The sequence below is a fragment of the Pseudophryne corroboree genome, chromosome 9 (genome assembly GCF_028390025.1).
Source record: "Pseudophryne corroboree isolate aPseCor3 chromosome 9, aPseCor3.hap2, whole genome shotgun sequence".
Classification (NCBI taxonomy): domain Eukaryota; kingdom Metazoa; phylum Chordata; class Amphibia; order Anura; family Myobatrachidae; genus Pseudophryne; species Pseudophryne corroboree.
The window spans coordinates 322,802,823-322,825,663 of record NC_086452.1 but is presented as its reverse complement, the minus strand read 5'-3'; the positions used below and the strand labels follow the sequence as shown (position 1 = coordinate 322,825,663).

Here is a 22,841-nt window from a genome sequence, read left to right as displayed (position 1 = left end):
TTTGTAGAATTTTACAAACGTATTTGCTCCTGACCAAGTAGCTGCTCGGCAAAGTTGTAAAGCCGAGACCCCTCGGGCAGCCGCCCAAGATGAGCCCATCTTCCTTGTGGAGTGGGCATTTACAGATTTTTGGCTGTGGCAGGCCTGCCACAGAATGTGCAAGCTGAATTGTACTACAAATCCAACGAGCAATAGTCTGCTTAGAAGCAGGAGCACCCAGTTTGTTGGGTGCATACAGGATAAACAGCGAGTCAGATTTTCTGACTCCAGCCGTCCTGGAAATATATATTTTCAGGGCCCTGACAACGTCTAGCAACTTGGAGTCCTCCAAGTCCCTAGTAGCCGCAGGCACCACAATAGGTTGGTTCAGGTGAAACGCTGAAACCACCTTAGGGAGAAACTGAGGACGAGTCCTCAATTCCGCCCTGTCCGAATGGAAAATCAGATAAGGGCTTTTACAGGATAAAGCCGCCAATTCTGACACGCGCCTGGCCCAGGCCAGGGCCAACAGCATGACCACTTTCCATGTGAGATATTTTAACTCCACAGATTTAAGTGGTTCAAAACAATGTGACTTTTTGGAACCCAAAAACTACATTGAGATCCCAAGGTGCCACTGGAGGCACAAAAGGAGGCTGTATATGCAGTACCCCTTTTACAACGTCTGAAACTTCAGGGACTGAAGCTAGTTCTTTTTGGAAGAAAATTGACAGGGCCGAAATTTTGAACCTTAATGGACCCCAATTTCAGGCCCATAGACACTCCTGTTTGCAGGAAATGTAGGAATCGACCCAGTTGAATTTCCTCCGTCGGGCCTTACTGGCCTCGCACCACGCAACATATTTTCGCCAAATGCGGTGATAATGTTTTGCGGTTACATCCTTCCTGGCTTTGATCAGGATAGGGATGACTTCATCCGGAATGCCTTTTTTCCTTCAGGATCCGGCGTTCAACCGCCATGCCGTCAAACGCAGCCGCGGTAAGTCTTGGAACAGACAGGGTCCTTGCTGGAGCAGGTCCCTTCTTAGAGGTAGAGGCCACGGATCCTCCGTGAGCATCTCTTGAAGTTCCGGTTACCAAGTCCTTCTTGGCCAATCCGGAGCCACGAATATAGTGCTTACTCCTCTCCATCTTATCAATCTCAGTACCTTGGGTATGAGAGGCAGATGAGGGAACACATACACTGACTGGTACACCCACGGTGTTACCAGAGCGTCTACAGCTATTGCCTGAGGGTCCCTTGACCTGGCGCAATACCTGTCGAGTTTTTCCCAACGGTTTATAATCATGTGGAAGACTTCTGGGTGAAGTCCCCACTCTCCCGGGTGGAGGTCGTGCCTAAAACTAAACTTTTCACTAAGCAGCTCAGGAGAGCCACCTAGTGTGCACCCTTCTCGTTCGGGCACAAAATCTTAACTGAGGCTTGGAGGAGGGTCATAGGGGGAGGAGCCAGTGCACACCAGGTAGTTCTAAAGCTTTACTTTTGTGCCCAGTCTCCTGCGGAGCCGCTATTCCCCATGGTCCTTACGGAATCCCCAGCATCCACTTAGGACGTTAGAGAAATATCTCATTGATGAAGTGTTGGAAAACGACAGGGGCATTACAAAGACCAAAGGGCATTACCAAATACCCATAATGCCCATCCCGAGTATTGAAGGCGGTTTTGCATTCGTCACCCTCTTGGATTCTGATGAGATAGTAAGCCCCCCTGAGGTCTAACTTGGTGAAAATAGTAGCACCTCGCACCCTGTCAACAATTTGGTGATGAGGGGTAGAGGGTATTGGTTCTTGATGGGGATATCATTGAGGGCGCGATAATCAATGCAAGGACGTAATCCATCCTTTTTCTTGATGAAGAAGAATACTGCACCCGCTGGGGATGATGAAGGCCGGATGAAACCTTTTTGAAGGTTTTCCTTGATATAATCGGACATCCCCTAAGTCTCGGGGAGCAATAATGGATAGGCCCAATTTCGAGACAACGTCTTCCCTGGCACCAGGTCAATGGTGCAATCCCATGCTCGATGTGGGGGTAAGGTATCCGTGGCTTGTTTACAGAAGACATCAGAAAATTCAGAGTAATCTGGTGGCAGCCTGACCACTGCTGCTGAAGAAGAGCGAAGGGGCAATACCAGCTGTAGACAACCATTGAAGCAAGAAGTACTCCAAGATAGGACTTGTATTGTAGATCAGTCCAACTGAGGATTGTGGAGCTGGAGCCAGGGTAGGCCTTAAACAATTGTATGAGAGGATTTGGATATCACCAAGAATAAGAGAACTCCTACATGCAATTTCAGAGGCAACAGGTAATGGTAGCAGCGGGGTTGCGACTCCCGTCCAAAGCTGTGAGTGCCACCGATCGGGGTAACGTCACTGTTGGTAACTGAGGTATTCGTAAGAAATGAAGTTTTCAGTGGCATCGGAGTCTAGTAAGGCATGGAGCACTGTAGATGTCCCTTGGAACTTCAAAGTTACAGGAAGGATGGCTTCCGCCCTCTTGGTGGATACGGAATTTTCTCCTAACTTGAGCTCTCCCGCAAAAGTTAGGAGTGGAGATTGTATTTACGGCGTCTGAGTCATTCCTCGGGTGATAACCACGACCAATTAATTTGCATTGGCTACTCAGCAGTTGAAGTTAGGGATGGAGGACGAGGCAACGGATGAGACCTGGCTCGAGTTAGCTTGTTTCTCTCCAGCTGACGCTCTCGACAGCTCAGTTCAACCTTGTTGCAGAGTGAAATTAGTTGATCCAAAGTTTCAGGTGTATCTCGAGTTACTAATTCATCCTTGATCTTATCAGCAAGGCCGTTCCAGAAAGCAGACTTCTTCAGCGCATCTTCGTTCCAGTTTAATTCGGCAGCCAGGGTCTTAGACTGAATTACGTGGCCCACTGTCCTCTCTCCTTGATGACTGCATAGGATATCAATCGAAGCTGAAGTGGTTCTCCCAGGCTCATCAAGTTTTTCAAAAAGCAGAAACAAAATCATAATTTGATAGAAGAGGGTCACACTTCTCCCACAATGGAGATGCTCACTCAAGCGCCGTACCTGACAGCAGAGAGATGACATAAGCAATTTAAGACTGGGCTGTGGAAAAGTGGGCTGGCTGGAGTTCGAAGTGAATTTTGCATTGGTTCAGAAAACCATGGCAAAGTTTGGGGTTCCTATCAAACTTAGTAGGGAGAGACAGCCAGATTGGGGTGGCAGCGGAGGAAACAGAAGCCGTAGCTTGTACTGGCAAAGCGGGAGTAGCAGTGGTTACGGCCGGAGCCCGGGACACTATGTTCTGGATAGCATCCAACCGGGACGAGAGACCTTTAATGAACTGCATCAGATGCTGTTGAGATTTCTCCTGCCGATCCAGACGATCAAGCACATTCGGTGTAATTTTGAGACCAGGACTCCGAATGTCTTTGGACCGGTGTCGGAGATGCTGGTCTGGGTATTGTTGTACTGGAAGATTTTGTGGTTGTGTGGATTCGATATGGCACTACCGTTAAGCAGTGCGGGTGAAAAGAGAAGGATGAAAGCTAGTATACTTAGCTTTTGATACATATATCTGAATGCGTTACCGATGGTGTTCTGTTTACGATGGTTTGATTGGACACTCTGATATATGTGAAAAGATAGGAGATAAAATACACAATGTGTAGTAATGTTATGACATCAGAGAGTGAATGAATGCATACAGTTGTGCTCATAAGTTTACATACCCTAGCAGAATTTGATTTTCTGGACATTTGTCAGAGAATTTGAATGATAATTCACAAACTTCTTTCACTCATGGTTAGTGGTTGGGTGAAGCCATTTATTGTCAAACAACTGTGTTTACTCTTTTTAAATCATAATGACAACAGAAGCTACCCAAATGACCCTGATCAAAAGTTTATATACCCTGGAGATTTTGGCCTGATAACATGCACACAAGTTGACACAAACGGGTTTGAATGGCTACTAAAGGTAACCATCCTCACCTGTGATCTGTTTGCTTGTAATCAGTGTGTGTGTATAAAAGGTCAGTGAGTTTCTGGACTCCTGAAAGACCCTTGCATCTTTCATCCAGTGCTGTACTGACGTTTCTGGATTCTGAGTCATGGGGAAAGCAAAAGAATTGTCAAAGGATCTGCGGGAAAAGGTAATTGAACTGTATAAAACAGGAAAGGGATATAAAAAGATATCCAAGCAATTGAGAATGCCAATTAGCAGTGTTCACACTCTAATTAAGAAGTGGAAAATGAGGGATTCTGTGGAAACCAAATCACGGTCAGGTAGACCAACAAAAATTTCAGCCACAACTGCCAGGAAAATTGTTCGGGAGGCAAAGAAAAATCCACAAATAACTTCAGCTGAAATACAGGACTCTCTGAAAAAAAGTGGTGTTGTTATTTCAAGATGCACAATAAAAAGGCATTTGAAGAAAAATGGGCTGCATGGTCGAGTCGCCAGAAGAAAGCCATTACTACGCAAATGCCACAAAGCATCCCGCTTACAATACTTCAAACAGCACAGAGACAAGCCTCAAAACTTCTGGAACAAAGTCATTTGGAGTGATGAGAACAAAATTGAACTTTTTGGCCACAACCATAGACATTACATTTGGAGAGGAGTCAACAAGGCCTATGATGAAAGGTACACCATTCCTACTGCGAAACACGGAGGTGGATCACTGATGCTTTGGGGATGTGTGAGCTACAAAGGCTCTGGAAACTTGGTCAAAATTGATGGCAAGATGAATGCAGCATGTTATCAGAAAATACTGGAAGAAAATTTGCACTCATCAGCCCGGAAGCGGCGCATGGGACGTACTTGGACGTTACAACATGACAATGATCCAAAACACAAGGCCAAGTTGACCTGTCATTGGCTACAGCAGAATAAAGTGAAGGTTCTGGAGTGGCCATCTCAGTCTCCTGACCTCAATATCATTGAGCCACTCTGGGGGGATCTCAAACGTGCAGTTCATGAATTTACAGGAACTGGAGGCTTTTTGCCAAGAAGAATGGGCAGCTTTACCATCTGAGAAAATAAAGAGCCTCATCCACAACTACCACAAAAGACTTCACGCTGTCATTGATGTTAAAGGGGGCAATACACGGTATTAAGAACTGGGGTATGTAAACTTTTGATCAGGGTCATTTTGGGTAGTTTCTGTTGTCATTATGATTTAAAAAGAGTAAACAGTTATTTGACAATAAATGGCTTCACTCAACCACTAACCATGACTGAAAGAAAAGTTTGTGAGTTATCATTCATATTCTCTGACAAATGGCCAGAAAATCACACATTCTGCTAGGGTATGTAAACTTATGAGCACAACTGTGTATCTCCACTAGTCATCTTTTACTGCTGGCATACCTCACTTACAATGTGAGTTGTCAGCTTAAAACATATAGAGGTATCTTTAAAATTTGGTGCCAAAGAGATTTTCTTTTCATAGACACGCCTAACTTACACAAACAAAGGTGTGTAAATGCTCATAGAGGTATCTTTTAGGTCACTACTGGACTAGATAGACAGATGGTGCAAGTTCTTCAAGGCCAGGAAGGAAGATAACAAATTAACAGGATGTTTTGGTAGGCAATCGCGTACCTAACACTCACAGTGAGAGCTGTTTTGATCCTCATGTAGCGGTTTCTTTCAACACCAATCAAGCCGCATCAATTTATTCAAATGATTTGATTGTTTTAATTGGACACTCCCAACATGACCCTTTCCAGGAGGGACATGACCCTATCCAGGATTTTCTGTAGAAACCGCTACATGCGGATCAAACAGCTCTCACTGTGAGTGTTAGGTACGCGATTGCCTATCAAAACATCCTGTTAATTTGTTGTTTTCCTTCCTGGCCTTGAAGTACTTGCACCATCTGTCTATCTAGTCCAGTAGTGACCTAAAAAGATACCTTTATGAGCATTCGCACACCTTTGTTTGTGTAAGTTAGGAGGGATGCGGTCAAGATCCTGCCGGACGGAATCCCGGCGGTCGAAATACCGACACCGGTATCCCGACTGGCACAATCCCGACATATTCTCCTTCCGTGGGTGTCCACGACACCCATAGAGGGAGAATAAAATAGCGTGCCGAGCGTAGCGAGGCACCGTGCACGCAGCGAGCCCGCAAGGGGCTGCGTTCCGCTCGCCACCCCTGTCGGGATTCTGCTGGTCGGGATACCGGGTGTCAGTATTTCGACCGCCGGGATCCCGTCCAGCGGGATTTCGTACTGTTCCCAGTTAGGCGTGTCTATGAAAAGAAAATCTCTTTGGCACCATATTTTAAAGATCCCTCTATGTGTTTTAAGCTGACAACTCACATTGTAAGTGAGGTATGCCAGCAGTAAAATATGACTCGTGGAGATATATGCATTTATCATATGATGTCATAACATTACTACACATTGTAGATTTTATGTCCTATCTTTTCACATATATCCGAGTGTCCAATCAAACCATCGGAAACAGAACACCATCGGACACGCATTGATAAATGTATCAAAAGCTAAGTATACTAGCTTTCATCCTTCTCTTTTCACCCTCACTGCTTAATGGTAGCGCCATCTACTCCACACAACCACAAAATCTTTCTCTTGAACTCTTTGACCGTTTTGGGATAGGTTCACCAGTGAACTTAGAAGGCAGCAACCCTCAGTCGAGAAGTGCCACGAAGGACTTCCCTACAACTTTTACCGAGTGTTGTGCTGGGAGGCCGGAGATGATGCTTTCGTGTAGAATGAATTAGCCCTTGGTGTTTATGGAATATGGGCAAAACTAGTACCAGGAGGTTGACAAGACCCTGAACAGGGGCGTGGATGCTTACTCCACTGGATGCCCCGCAAGGAACTTTGGGCTTCGCTGCATCCAGTGAGACAGTTGCGGCTCCCTGCCTGGTTTACCTGGTCTAGATGTTCGGGAAAGGTTTGGCTTTAGGCTGGTCTAACTAGCTGGAACCGGACTGGAACGCTGACTGAGCTGGTATCGGAATGATGACACTGGATCTGGACTGGAGTGTTAACAGACTGGAACCGGGCTGGAGTGCAACCGGACTGGAGCTGGACTTGAGTTTTGGAGTAAAGCTTGCATTGCAGTGTTTCTGTAGTGGAACTCCGAAACGAGGATAGAGTCTCACTAAGGGAGCACAGCTACAATGCTCACGCTGCTTTGTGACTATGGAACTGGCACCAGAGTCCTGTGAAGCAGGAAGCTTTATACCCTCAAGTCAATTGGCTGCAGGAATCAGCTGACTCACAACCTGATTGGGATTGGACAGCTCCCGATCAGGTGACCTGAAGCAAGATGGTGCCGTCCACAGCAGATGTCCCAACAAACCAGAGCCATGGGGAATGCCGCAGCAGCAAGAAACAGTTTGCCCTGTGCCCTGCCACCAACCACCTCTGGGTACAGAGCCTGCGCAGTCAGCCAGACAGGTAAATGCCGAGGCCTAGGCCGGGACTCAATGGTAGCTGTGACACACACATCACCAAGTCCAATGCCAAACGTCTGATGGAGTGGTGTAAAGCACACAGACACTGAACTGTGGCGCAGTGGAAACATATTCTATGGTGTAACCAATCACGTTTCTCTGTTTGGCAGTCAGATGGGCGAGTCTGGGTTTGGTGGATGCCGGGAGAACGTTACCTGCTAGACTGCATTATGCCAACTGTGAAGTTTGCTGGAGGAGAGATAATGATGTGGGACTGTTTTCAGGGTTTGGACTAGACCCCTTATTTCCAGTGAAGGACAGTCTTAATGCTTCAGCATACCAAGACATTTTGGACAGTGCTATGCTTCCATCTTTGTGGCAGCAGTGTGGGGAAGGCCCTTTTTAATTCCAACATGACTGTGCCCCAGCGTGCAAAGCAAGGACTCTAAAGACTAGGGGCCACATGTATTAGAGTGAGAGTTTCAGAAAGTGAGAGATTTGGTAAGGTTTCGCAGTTTTTTTTAAAAGTGGCAATCATGTACACAGCAAGATCAACCTGATTTTGCAGCGTAAATGATTACCACTTAAAAAAAACAACTGAAAAACCTTACCAAATCTCTCAATTTCTGAAACTCTCACTCTATTACATTTGGCCCATGGTTTGATGAGTTTGGTGTGGAAGAACTTGACTGTCCCGCACAGAGCCATTGCCTCAACCCTATCAAGCACCTTTGGGATGAACTGGAACAGAGATTGCAAGCCAGGCCTGCTCATCCAACATTAGTGCCTGACCTCATAAATGCTCTACAGCAGGCATGTCCAAACTGCGGCCCTCCAGCTGTTGTGAAACTACATATCCCAGCATGCCCTGACTGGGTTTTGCTGTCAGAGAATGCTAAAGGTGTGTCAGGGCATGCCGGGATGTGTAGTTTCTCAACAGTTGGAGGGCCGCAGTTTGGACATGCCTGCTCTACAGAATGAATGGGCACAAATTCCCACAGAAATCCCCCACAGATTTTCCACAGAAATCCCCACTCCAAAATATTGTGGAAAGCCTTCCAAGAAGAAAGGAAGTTGTAATAGCTGCAAAAGGGGGACCCTGTTGGTGTAATGGTCAGGTGTCCAAATACTTTTGTCCATATAGTCAGTGGCGAATCCAGGGGGGGGATACGTGGGCCCGTGCCCCCCCTGTCATGTCTGCAGTATCCGCCGCTGAGATCCTGGCTGCTGCTGCTGATGATGAGTGGAGGAGGGTCTCCGGCGGTAAGGGCGAGGGGGAGGAGGGCAGCGGCGGGGACGTATGAGTAGTATATACTACATATACAGTGTGTATGAGTAGTATATACTACGGGAAAGAAGTGCATGCGCTACGCATGGTGCTCTGTCTCCCAGCCAGCTCCCTGTGTATGTGGTATTACGGAGACTGATCGCGTCCTCTCCTCTCTCATCCTCAGTATCTACTTCTGATGCGGTTGGGAGCGGGAGGGGGGCGCCTGCGTGGTCTTAGAACCCTGCAGCTGCATGCTTACACTGACTGTGTGTGACTCCTCCAGACAGTGTCATGGTGCCAGCCTGTCATTGCACGCAGAGATGGCACATACATGTACGTTCCTGTGGCTTTTCTCAGGCATTCTACACTATTCCCCAGAATACGTTTCCTTTCTATCTCCCCAGTTCTATGTTCTGTTCTCTTCCCACAGTAGGACACCCTGTCCTCACCCCAGAGCAGATGACCCTGTCCTCACCCCAGGGCAGATGACCCTGTCCTCACCCCAGGGCAGATGACCCTGTCCTCACCCCAGGGCAGATGACCCTGTCCTCAGCCCAGGGCAGATGACCCTGTCCTCAGCCCACGGCAGATGACCCTGTCCTCAGCCCACGGCAGATGACCCTGTCCTCAGCCCACGGCAGATGACCCTGTCCTCAGCCCACGGCAGATGAACCTTTCCTCAGCCCACGGCAGATGAACCTTTCCTCAGCCCACGGCAGATGAACCTGTCCTCGCCCCGGAGCAGAAGTCCCTGTCCTCGCCCCGGAGCAGAAGTCCCTGTCCTCACCCCACATGTCTCTATAAACCTCAATACAAATGTCTCACTACTCCCTCCTACTCCTACAGAGACCTTAGGTACCCACTGCCTCTCCCTGTCCCCCTCTCCTTGTTACCCACTGCCACCTCTCCCCCTGGCATCTCCCACTTTTTCCTTGTCACCCTTTCCCCGGTGTTACCCACACTGCCTCTCACTGTCACCCTCTCTTTGTCACCCACTGCCTCTCTGTTTCCCACTATGTCTCCTTCACCCACTGCCTCACCCTCTTCCTCTCCCCTGCGTCACTATAAATCCATCACCCTCTCTCTCCTGTTACCCTCTGCCTCTCCAAAGTGTCACCCTCTTCCCGTCTTACGAATATGACATTCCCTTTGAGCCAATGACCCTTGTTACTAGGTCATGCCCTTGTTGTGAGGCCACGCGCACCTTCATGGGACCGCACGCCGAAGGTGTGCACAAGGTGCCCCCCCCTGTCATTTTTTCCTGGATCCGCCCTGCATATATTGTATGTCATATAAGGTGCCTCTCTCACTAAAAGTTGGTTGATATGGTGGGGTATATATTATGGGCAAGAAAAGCAGTTTGGTAAGTGTACTATCCATTGGCTCATATACAAACAGGGCACCATCTGGGTAGAATTTGTATGTTCTCTCTGTGTTTGTATGAGTTACCCCCGGAGGCACCAACCGCACTACACAGTTCAAGTGCACTGGTAGGTTACCTGGGGTCTGACAAAATAGACTATTTCTGTTGCGGAGTACACTGGGCTCCACAAGGATTAACATCTGGGTGTAGAGTAGGATCTTGATCCGAGGCACCAAGAGGCTCAAAGCTTTGACCTTCTTCCCAAGATGCATAGCGCCGCCTCCTATATCACCCCGCCTCCGTACACAGGAGCTCAGTTTGTAAGTTGGTGCCATGCAGTAAGCAGGCAGTCAACAGGGGGGGCTGTTCCTGCAGCCCTAAGAAAAAGCTATTTTTCAGAAGAAAGAATACTTAAAGACTTTAAGGGCTGCAGCAGTGTTAGATGTCAGTCAGACATCCCCTGCTGCAGCTCCATCACTCCCCCAGCGGCGCTGTATACTCCCGCGCCCTGGTTGCCGGGTCACTACAGCGGAGGCTCCGGTGTTCTTCTCTACGTTAGTCACACACTCGCCGCTGTCTCCTGGATCGCGTGGCCGCATTCAAAGGGGAGGTAAGGGGTCTCTTTAACCCGCTGTAATCGTGATCCAGCGCGGCCGTGGGAGGCGGGCCGCGCGCGCGCGCTGGCGTGGACACTGTAAGGGGCAGCCGCTCCACTAGCTCCGGGACACAGGGCACAGGTGCGGTTTTGGCTCTGTAAAACCCGTTTCATTACAGCCCGCAGCGCCCGGTGGGGAAGCCAGCAGGAGGATATGGCATGACCTGTAGCCTCTCCCCCAGCCCCAGGGCGCCATTTGGGTAAATGTTCCCACCCTGGAGCTGCATGTATATCTCCCTCACTCCCTTTCAGCCGCCATTACACGGAGCTGCGCTGTTCCTGGGACTGCTGGTGCAAATCCTCCTCTGTAAAGCCGCCTGCTCGTCAGCGCTGTGCATTTTACAGGACACTTAAGTATCCTACCTGTCAGTGGACAGTGTTAGTTAAGAAAGAGTGCATACAGTTAGGGTTGTGTGGTACAAACACCCTGTGATATACATCCAGTATTTACTGTGTTTTGTTATATCTACTGTTTATATATATATATATATATATATATATATATATATATATATATATAAATAATCTATACTGAGTATTACTTTGTATTGATAGTCCAGTGCAGTTTTATTGATTGGTATAACTTTTGCATTGTACATTTGTGACTATATGTGTGTGTGTGTGTGCATGTAGCTGCTGCGTGGCTTCCATCTCGTGTATTTCACTCAGCTTGCTACTCCTATATTCTGTAACCTGAGGGGGCTGAGTACGTCAGGTTTATTAACTGATATAGGTGTTTCCCAGGATATACTTACTGTGTATTTTTCTCTGTGATTTATTGTCACCATATATCACTTGGATTCCCGGTTTGTGCTGACACACTACACTGGGAGTTCTTGCTAGGTATATTGCTGCTAATATTGTACTAGGTTGCCTGTTATTGAACTTATCATTATGTCAGCTACCCGGGGCAACAGAACTGGGGCTTCTCCCACATTGCGTGGAGGTGATGCTGCAGACACTTTTGACGAAAACATGGCAACAGAGGCTGGGGGTTCCTTACCTCCCAGTGGGTCTGTAGCACCGGGATCCAATAATGACCCACCTTGGGCTACCTTCTCCACGTTATTAAATACGCTGGTAACAAAACTTACGCCCCCTGTGGAACCTCCTATGCCAGTGCAGCAGTTTATGGTCCCTGCAGTCAATCCGCCATGGGCGGATCAAATCTCACAGTTACAGCACTTGAACCGATCACTGACTAAAATTAAGTCTCACTCTCGCCCACCTAAGACGTCTTCTAAATGGGCCGCTACTTCCTCACTATCCACCGCTGTTCCGGACATATCCTCTGAGGAGGATGGTGCATATACTGACCCCACAGACACTGACTCTGATGCTTCTGATGGGGAAGGAAAGTCACTGGTGGATGTCCCTGATTTGAGTGAGGCTATCAGGCTCATTCTTCAAGTTTCTGATGAACCTGAACCTGCGGCTGTCTCTAAAAATCCGGACAGATTTAAACGTAAGAAGGTGGTTAAACAAGTTTTACCTCATTCTCAACACCTGGCTGACATACATCAGGAATCCTGGGAAAATCCAGGAACAAGATTCACACCGCATAAGAGACTGTTGGCTCGCTATCCTCTCTCTGCAGAGCTAAGTAAAAATGGGAAACTCCTCCGCCTGTAGATTCTCATGTGGCAAGACTGGCAGTTATTGTCGTCTACACTTGCAGGTCATGATCACATCTTAACCACTGTTGTGCCCCCATTACCCACGCGCACACACACTTTGTTTTTGTATAAATGGACCCCCAGTAATTATCTCACATATTCAGACAATAAACCAGTAGCTATTTCTAAATTGGAGGGGGTTGGCACAGAGGGCTTGTGGCTGGTGGGGACAAAAGAAGCAAGAGGGGATACCAGGGGGTATGTGGCTGGACTGGAGGGACAGAGTGGAGCTGGAATGACCATTTTTACTAGCTCACACTGATATGTATTATAGAGGAGAGGGGACTGCACAGTGATATGCTGTATGAGGGGGAATAACACAGCTCCCAGCTCACACTGATATGTATTATACAGGAGAGGGGACAGCACAGAGATACTGTATATGAGGGGGAATAACACCGCTCCCAGCTCACACTTAAAAGTTGTTTATTTCCCGATACTTGACATCTCTTTGATTGTCCTTTTCTTGTTGGTGTTTCTAATAAACCTTTGAAAATTGCATATAAGACTTTCTTTGTCTTGTGGCCCACACTAGACTTAGGGGGTAATTCAGACCTGATTGCTGCTGTGCGTTTTCGCACAGCGGGTGATCAGGCACAAACTGCGCATGCGTATGCACCACAATACACAGGCGTGTCGCACAGATACAAAGCGGATCACCGCTCAGCAATGGGTTTGTGCGACGGATCCGTTCGCACGGGCAATCGCAAGGAGATTGACAGGAAGAAGGCGTTTGTGGGTGTCAACTGACCATTTTCAGGGCGTGTCTGGAAAAAAGCAGGCGTGTCCATGCGTTAGCAGGGAGGGTTCCTGGCGTCAATTCCGGTCCCAGACAGGCTGATGTGATCGCAGCGGCTGAGTAAGTCCTGGGCTGCGTAGAGACTGCACAATATCTGTTTGTACAGCTCTGCTACACATGCGTTCGCACACTTGTACAGCTAAAATACCCTCCCCCTGTAGGTTACTATCTGATCGCAGCAGTGCAAAAATCGATTGCTAGCGATCAGGTCTGAATTAGGCCCTTAGAGCTTGGTTATTCGGCCCAGTTGGGATTTTGACTTTGACATGCCTGGTGTAGATGCTAGTTTATCATTTGCTGTATAATAAAACTAATTTGATATACTTATATTCTATTTCTATATTTCATATAAGAAAAAATTGCATCATGACTTACATATGATGGTAGCTTTTTCTGTGCATTCTTGAATGGCTTTGCGAGGTGTCTAAATATTCACCATGGTGGTTTGTTAATGGATTGACTGTGTAGGGATGATTGGCTGGTGTGTATATGTTTTGAATAAATTCACATGTTTAATCAAAGCTGCTTGCAATGCGATCTCGGCACAATTAGTCCCCAAGATCGTATTGTAGAATGTAATCACATCAGCGCCATGAATTATTTCTCTGACGTCCTAGTGGATGCTGGGTACTCCGTAAGGACCATGGGGAATAGACGGGCTCCGCAGGAGACTGGGCACTCTAAAGAAAAGATTAGGTACTACATCTGGTGTGCACTGGCTCCTCCTTCTATGCCCCTCCTCCAGACCTCAGTTAGAATCTGTGCCCGGCCAGAGCTGGATGCACTCTAGGGGTTCTCCTGAGCTTCCTAGAAAGAAAAGTATTTCTTAGGTTTTTTATTTTCAGTGAGATCTGCTGGCAACAGACTCACTGCTACGTGGGACTTAGGGGAGAGAAGCAAACCTACCTGCTTGCAGCTAGCTTGTGCTTCTAGGCTACTGGACACCATTAGCTCCAGAGGGATCGAACACAGGGCCCGACCTCGATCGTCCGTTCCCGGAGCCGCGCCGCCGTTCCCCTTGCAGAGCCAGAAGACAGAAGAAACCGGAGAAAATCGGCGGCTGAAGACTTCGGTCTTCATTAAGGTAGCGCACAGCACTGCAGCTGTGCGCCATTGCTCCCTATGCACACCACACACTCCGGTCACTGATGGGTGCAGGGTGCTGGGGGGGGGGGGGGGGGCGCCCTGGGCAGCAATTAGAGTACCTTACATGGCAAATTGACATATAATACAGCTTTTAAGCTGTATATGTGCATAATCCCCCACCATTATACAGATAAAAAAGCGGGAGAAGCCCGCCGGGAAGGGGGCGGGGCTATCTTCCTCAGCACACCGGCGCCATTTTCTCTTCACAGCTCCGCTGGAAGACAGCTCCCCAGGCTCTCCCCTGCAGTTTCCAGACATCAAGGGTAAAAAAGAGAGGGGGCACTAAATTTAGGCGCAAAACTATATATAAAGGCAGCTATAGGGAAAATCGCTTTTGTTAGTGTAAATCCCTGATTATATAGCGCTGTGGTGTGTGCTGGCATACTCTCTCTCTGTCTCCCCAAAGGACTTTGTGGGGTCCTGTCCTCAGTCAGAGCATTCCCTGTGTGTGCGGTGTGTCGGTACGGCTGTGTCGACATGTTTGATGAGGACGCTTACGTGGAGGCGGAGCAGGTGCCGATAAGTGTGATGTCGCCCCCTGCGGGGCCGACACCTGAGTGGATGGATATGTGGAAGGTATTAACCGACATTGTCAACTCCTTACATAAAAGGTTCGATGACGCAGCTTTGGGACAGCCGGCATCTCAGCCCGCGCCTGCCCAGGCATCTCAGAGGCAGTCAGGGGCTCAAAAACGCCCGCTACCTCAGATGGCTGACACAGATGTCGACACGGAGTCTGACTCCAGTGTCGACGAGGATGAGACAAATATACAATCCACTAGGGCCATCCGATGTATGATTACGGCAATGAAAAATGTGTTGCACATTTCTGACATTAACCCGGTTACCACAAAAAAGGGTATTATGTTTGGGGAGAAAAAGCAGCCAGTGACTTTTCCCCCATCTGATGAGTTAAACGAATTGTGTGAAGAAGAGTGGGGTTCCCCAGATAAGAAACTAGTAATTTCTAAGCGGTTACTAATGGCGTACCCTTTCCCGCCAACGGATAGGTTACGCTGGGAGACATCCCCTAAGGTGGACAAAGCGCTCACACGCTTATCAAAAAAGGTGGCACTGCCGTCTCAGGATACGGCCGCCTTAAAGGAGCCTGCAGATAGAAAGCAGGAGGCTATCCTGAAGTCTGTGTATACACACTCGGGTACTATACTGAGACCTGTTATTGCTTCAGCATGGATGTGCAGTGCTGCAGCAGCGTGGTCTGATTCCCTGTCTGATAACATTGATTCCCTTGACAGGGACACTATATTGCTAACCATAGAGCATATTAAAGACGTAGTCTTATATATGAGAGATGCACAGAGGGACATTTGCCGGCTGGCATCTAGAATTAATGCGATGTCCATTTCTGCCAGGAGAGTATTATGGACTCTGCAGTGGACGGGTGATGCTGATTCTAAAAGGCACATGGAAATTTTGCCTTATAAGGGTGAGGAATTGTTTGGGGACGGTCTTTCGGACCTCGTATCCACATCAACAGCTGGGAAGTCGACTTTTTTACCTCAGGTTCCCTCACAGCCTAAGAAAGCACCGTATTATCAAGTACAGTCCTTTCGGCCTCAGAAAGGCAAGCGGGTTAGAGGCGCGTCCTTTCTGCCCAGAGGCAGGGGTAGAGGGAAAAAGCTGCACCTACAGCCAGTTCCCAAGAACAAAAATCCTCCCCTGCTTCCACTAAGTCCACCGCATGACGCTGGGGCTCCACATGTGGAGCCAGGTGCGGTGGGGGCCCGTCTCCGGAACTTCAGCGACCAGTGGGTTCGCTCACAGGTGGATCTCTGGGTTCTACAAGTGGTATCTCAGGGATACAAGCTGGAATTCGAGACGTCTCCCCCTCGCCGTTACCTCAAATCAGCCTTGCCAGCTACTCCCCAGGACAGGGAGGTAGTACTGGCGTCAATTCACAAGCTGTACCTCCAGCAGGTGATAATAAAAGTTCCCCTCCTTCAACAGGGACGGGGTTACTATTCCACAATGTTTGTGGTACCGAAACCAGACGGTTCGGTGAGACCCATTCTAAATTTGAAATCCTTGAACACTTATATAAGGAAGTTCAAGTTCAAAATGGAATCGCTCAGGGCGGTTATTGCAAGCCTGGAAGAGGGGGATTACATGGTATCACTGGACATCAAGGATGCTTACCTACATGTCCCCATTTACCCACCTCACCAGGTGTACCTCCGTTTTGTGGTACAGGACTGCCGTTACCAATTCCAGACGTTTCCGTTTGGTCTGTCCACGGCACCGAGGGTATTTACCAAAGTAATGGCCGAAATGATGATACTCCTTCGAAAGAAGGGAGTTATAATTATCCCGTACTTGGACGATCTCCTTATAAAGGCGAGGTCCGGGAGCAGTTGTTGGTCGGAGTAGCACTATCTCAGGAAGTGCTACAACAGCACGGCTGGATTCTGAATATCCCGAAGTCGCAGCTGGTTCCTACGACGCGTCTGCTGTTCCTGGGTATGATTCTGGACACAGAACAGAAGAAGGTGTTTCTCCCGGAGGAGAAGGCCAAGGAGTTGTCATCTCTGGTCAGAGACCTCCTAAAACCAAAACAGGTGTCGGTGCATCACTGCACGCGAGTCCTGGGAAAGATGGTAGCTTCTTACGAGGCAATTCCATTCGGCAGGTTCCATGCACGGATCTTTCAGTGGGATCTGTTAGACAAGTGGTCCGGATCGCATCTTCAGATGCATCGGCTGATCACCCTGTCCCCGAGGGCCAGGGTGTCTCTGCTGTGGTGGCTGCAGAGTGCTCATCTTCTCGAGGGCCGCAGATTCGGCATACAGGACTGGATCCTGGTGACCACGGATGCAAGCCTCCGAGGTTGGGGGGCAGTCACTCAGGGAAGAAACTTCCAAGGACAATGGTCGAGTCAGGAAGCTTCCCTACACATAAATATTCTGGAACTAAGGGCCATTTACAATGCCCTAAGTCAGGCAAGACCCCTGCTTCAAAACCAGCCGGTGCTGATTCAGTCAGACAACATCACGGCGGTCGCCCATGTAAACCGATAGGGCGGCGCAAGAAGCAGGATGGCGATGGCAGAAGCCACAAGGATTCTCCGATGGGCGGAAAATCACGTGATAGCACTGTCAGCAGTGTTCATTCCGGGAGTGGACAACTGGGAAGCAGACTTCCTCAGCAGGCACGACCTCCACCCGGGAGAGTGGGGACTTCATCCAGAAGTCTTCCAGCTGATTGTAAATCGTTGGGAAAGGCCACAGGTGGACATGATGGCGTCCCGCCTCAACAAAAAGCTAAAAAGATATTGCGCCAGGTCAAGGGACCCTCAGGCGATAGCTGTGGACGCTCTAGTGACACCGTGGGTGTACCAGTCGGTTTATGTGTTCCCTCCTCTTCCTCTCATACCAAAGGTACTGAGGATAATAAGAAAGAGGGGAGTAAGAACTATACTCATCGTTCCGGATTGGCCAAGAAGGACTTGGTACCCGGAACTACAAGAAATGATCTCAGAGGACCCTTGGCCTCTGCCTCTCAGACAGGACCTGCTACAGCAGGGGCCCTGTCTGTTCCAAGACTTACCGCGGCTGCGTTTGACGGCATGGCGGTTGAACGCCGGATCCTGATGGAAAAGGGCATTCCGGTTGAAGTCATTCCTACGCTGATAAAAGCTAGGAAGGATGTGACAGCAAAACATTATCACCGCATATGGCGAAAATATGTTGCTTGGTGTGAGGCTATTAAGGCCCCAACAGAAGAATTTCAGCTGGGTCGATTTCTGCACTTCCTACAGTCAGGAGTGTAGTGTTGGATTTCCTAAAATCACATTGGTTTGAGCCACTTCAGACCGTGGAGTTGAAATATCTCACGTGGAAAGTGGTCATGCTTTTGGCCTTGGCTTCGGCTAGGCGTGTGTCAGAATTGGCGGCTTTGTCATGTAAAAGCCCCTATCTGATCTTCCATATGGACAGGGCAGAATTGAGGACTCGTCCCCAATTTCTCCCTAAGGTGGTATCAGCGTTTCATTTGAACCAACCTATTGTGGTGCCTGCGGCTACTCGGGACTTGGAGGCTTCCAAGTTGCTGGACGTAGTCCGGGCCCTGAAAATCTATGTTTCCAGGACGGCTAGAGTCAGAAAAACTGACTCGCTGTTTATCCTGCATGCACCCAACAAGCTGGGTGCTCCTGCTTCTAAGCAGACTATTGCTCGCTGGATCTATTGCACGATTCAACTTGCACATTCTGCGGCTGGACTGCCGCATCCTAAATCAGTCAAAGCCCATTCCACGAGGAAGGTGGGCTCTTCTTGGGCGGCTGCCCGAGGGGTCTCAGCTTTACAACTTTGCCGAGCTGCTACCTGGTCGGGATCAAACACGTTTGCAAAATTCTACAAGTTTGATACCCTGGCTGAGGAGGACCTTGAGTTTGCTCATTCGATGCTGCAGAGTCATTCGCACTCTCCCGCCCGTTTGGGAGCTTTGGTATAATCCCCATGGTCCTTACGGAGTACCCAGCATCCACTAGGACGTCAGAGAAAATAAGATTTTACTCACCGGTAAATCTATTTCTAGTAGTCCGTAGTGGATGCTGGGAGCCCGTCCGAAGTGCGGAATTCTGCAATACTTGTATATAGTTATTGCTTAACTATAGGGTTTTTTGTTCTGAGTCATCAGTTTAATGAGGCTCAGTTGTTGTTCATACTGTTAACTGGGTATAATTATCACAAGTTGTACGGTGTGATTGGTGTGGCTGGTATGAGTCTTACCCGGGATTCCAAATCCTTTCCTAGTAATGTCAGCTCTTCCGGGCACAGTTTCCCTAACTGAGGTCTGGAGGAGGGGCATAGAGGGAGGAGCCAGTGCACACCAGATGTAGTACCTAATCTTTTCTTTAGAGTGCCCAGTCTCCTGCGGAGCCCGTCTATTCCCCGTGGTCCTTACGGAGTACCCAGCATCCACTACGGACTACGAGAAATAGATTTACCGGTGAGTAAAATCTTATTTTTCCACCTGTAGGGACAGGGGAGCCTGCTCCGTTCCTGGGCCTCCATTCCCTCCCTGGCATGACAGAAGATGATAGACCACACCCATTACCCGGGAGACTGCATACACTACCTGCTGCCATAGGTTGCCCAAATGCACGTTTGCTATTAGACCAAGTTCCAGCTTGGACAGCAGTAATACTGGGAACTCCCTGTCAGTGGTTATCTTTAGTGTTACATACATACTCCCATGCAGCTGCTGGAGTGGGGGAGAAGATTCCCTCTTTGTGATAGTGATTGGGGCCCCTAGGCTGCAGCCTACTCAGCCTGCCCTTAAAACTGGCCCTGTTCGGCACAATGTCTGTTTGGGTATGCTTCAAAGTGCAGAATGGGGACTTGAACCAGAAGACTTAGGAGTTTATTTACTAAGCGTCTGTTTCTAAAACCAGGAGCTTCTGATTTCAATTTCTGACTAAATTTTAAAGTAAGGCAAGTAGAACCATTGTCTTTTTAAATTTTGGCTATAAACTTGACAGGAAGAGTGGAGTTTTAGAAACGGGATGCAGTCAATTTACCTACGGTCAAAATCCCGGCGGTCAAAATCCCGACAACCATTGGCCGATAGTCAAAATACCGACATGGTCAAAATACTGACATTTAAAAAACCGACAAGGTCAAATTAGCGACATTTAAAATGTCAACAGGTCAAAGTCAACATGAGTTATTCATGATTTTTTTCTTTGAAATCAATTTGTTCATATTTTACCATCCCAGTGGAACTGGAGGGGGAATACAAGGTACCATGCCTGAAGCTGCAAGGGGACACGGTACACTTATACAGTGTACATGTCGACCTATGTTGACATACACAAAAACAATGAAAAACTTGTGTTGACTTTTTGACCTGTCGACATTTTAAATGTCTGTATTTTGACCTTGTCAGTATTTTAAATGTTGGTATTTTGACCTTGTCAGTATTTTGAGCATCGGTCAAATTGTTGTCAGGATTTTGACTGTCGGGATTTTGATTGTCGGTATTTCATAAACCCTTAGAAACAGTTGCTTAGTACAAAAACTCCTTGGGGGTGATTAAAATGTTTTTGGGCGCCCTGCATCCAATTCATTTGTTCCAATTGGGTGCACATGCCACAGTTGTCCTTTCATGAAACTGGTAAGATTTGGCCATACATGTAAGAAATAGGGCATAATTAGCACTGTCGTACAAGGTCCGTTGTCTGCATCATGTAACCGTATCTACCATTCATCATCGTTAGTTATGTAAATAATCTGTACCAATAGTATCAGCAAATATACTGGCATTGCAGCATTGTGCTATTTATAGTAATTTGCTTATACATCCATGTAATCTGATTGAATTGTTTTAATCAATATTTTTCTTGTAGGTACAGTACCTGGGAACCAGAAGAACACATTCTGGATCCACGACTTGTCTTGGCATACGAAGAAAAGTAAGTGTTTCTTTTCAACTTGTTTGTGCTTTTATGCTGGGTTTTAACATCAAATTTTAGATGTGTTTAAAAACATACAATCTTTTTCCAAATGGCTTCTGTTATTTTCTGACAGTATTGTTCTATTCTCCTATACATCATGTCTCTTCTGCACTGTAATTTACATGTCTATGTGAATATGGAATAACTGAATCCTACATGTAAATCTGGCCATGTAGAGGAAAATTGTGGCATTGAGAAATTCATACCGATTCATATGATTGAAAGATCCCAGAAGGATACTGCTCCTGCAGAGTAACCAACTCTTATTTACAGGGGCCTACAACCAAATAACCTGTTCTGCTTGAGTGATTGTTGGTGTCTGTGTGCATGCACTTTGCCACACAAGTCATATAGCACTAGAGTGAGGACATGAGGATGTCACCATGCTTATAATGGCCTCCCAAATTTCTATTTAATCAGTTACTTTTTATTACACACTGTCCAATTATAATATCACTAGTTAAAAGCCTGTCAAAATGATGGACAACAGAACCGGATTATATTAGGAGGGCAGTCACTACTCATACAGGAGCTGCCAGGTTTATGGAAGTCCTGCTGCTGGGAGGTGAGGCTTTGTCATGCTGAGAATGTGAGTATGTGTGTCAGGGACATGTGGTGAGGGGGTGTAGTACGGCTGACCGGCGGTCTCCTGACCGCCGGTCAGCATACCGACGCCGGGATCCCGGCGGGGAGGGGCGAGTGCAGCAAGCCCCTTGCGGGCTCGGTGGCGACCTGCGGTTGCCACGGGTTCTACTCCCACTCTATGGGTGTCGTGGACACCCACGAGTGGAAATAGTCCCTGTTGGTCGGCATGCCGACCATCGGGATAGTGAGCGCTCTGCATGGTGGAGGAGGTCATGTGACTGTCGGTCACCCGACCGCCGGTCACATGAATACCACCCGTGGTGAGGTAAATGGCTCAGGAGGCATTGGCTAGTGCCAGAGCCAGATTTATACGCAATATATGAGCCCACGGGTGCATGTGGGCATTATACACAGGTGCAGCAGTATATACTGCTGGAAATTTGTTGAGTTTTGATCAGAGATGTGCAGAAAAGATAGGCCCCCCACCTATCAGACTTTTGACTCCAGAGATTTGACTATAAAAAGGATTAGAATACTAAGAAGATATTTCTAATATATTCTTTGTATTTTACATTTACTTTATACAATCAAAACTCTGGCGTATACGTTAGTATGACAGGAAAGGCTCTGCCTCACCTCACCGTATGTCACTGGTGTGTGTAGCGTTATATAAATATAGATTCTGTATATCTGTAATGGGCAGGCTATAATGATACTGGACTATATACACCAGCACTGGCACGTGTAAACTCACCAATCCCCCCACAGCTCCCGACCAGTCTGAGGGTTAGAGGACACCAGTAGCCACCAGAAGCTGTGTGGAGGGGTCTGGGCATAACCTGCTAGGCGTGTTGGTGGGGCGAGCACATGACCCCGCCCCTTCATTGACGCGCAGGACATATAAAGCAGCTGAGCCGGTTATCCGTCTCCTCACCTGCATGATCAGCAGCTCCAGTACCGACACCTCTTCCTCCTGGTCACCGCTCTGCTCACCTGACACAAGGTCTCACCTCTTCCTGCCAGACTGATTCATCTTCCAACCTTCCCCCCCCCCCCCTGCCTGTAAGTGGCCGCACGTGTCCCCGATGCCTCCATTCTGAGCACTGCGGGACCGTCTGGTGATTCCTGCATCTCTCCTCTGGTTACTGCTGCTACATTTTGCTGCGTCCCGGGATGGCAAATAACCTTGGTTGCAGCATAGTATATGGAGGAGGGGGTGCAGAGTATACGGTATATGGCGGGAGCAAGGGAGCCTGAATGGTTATCCTCTATCAAATCTATGATTTCTCAGATTTCTACTAGGGTTGCACAGAATGAATCTGCAACTCCGGTTTCTCATACGTTCTAGAGGATGCTGGGGTCACTTCAAGAACCATGGGGTATAGACGGGATCCACAGGAGACATGGGCACTTTAAGACTTTCAGAGGGGTGTGAACTAGCTCCTCCCTCTATGCCC

General features: G+C 48.0%; 1 protein-coding gene across 1 annotated transcript in view; it reads left to right on the top strand.

The window, feature by feature from the left end:
- CBX7 (chromobox 7) overlaps nucleotides 1-22,841 on the top strand; it is an 86,696-nt gene that overhangs the window by 14,864 nt on the left and 48,991 nt on the right. The window contains exon 3 of the mRNA XM_063940494.1: nucleotides 20,692-20,757. Coding sequence (XP_063796564.1) covers nucleotides 20,692-20,757 — 66 coding nt within the window. The remainder of the gene's footprint in view (nucleotides 1-20,691; nucleotides 20,758-22,841) is intronic.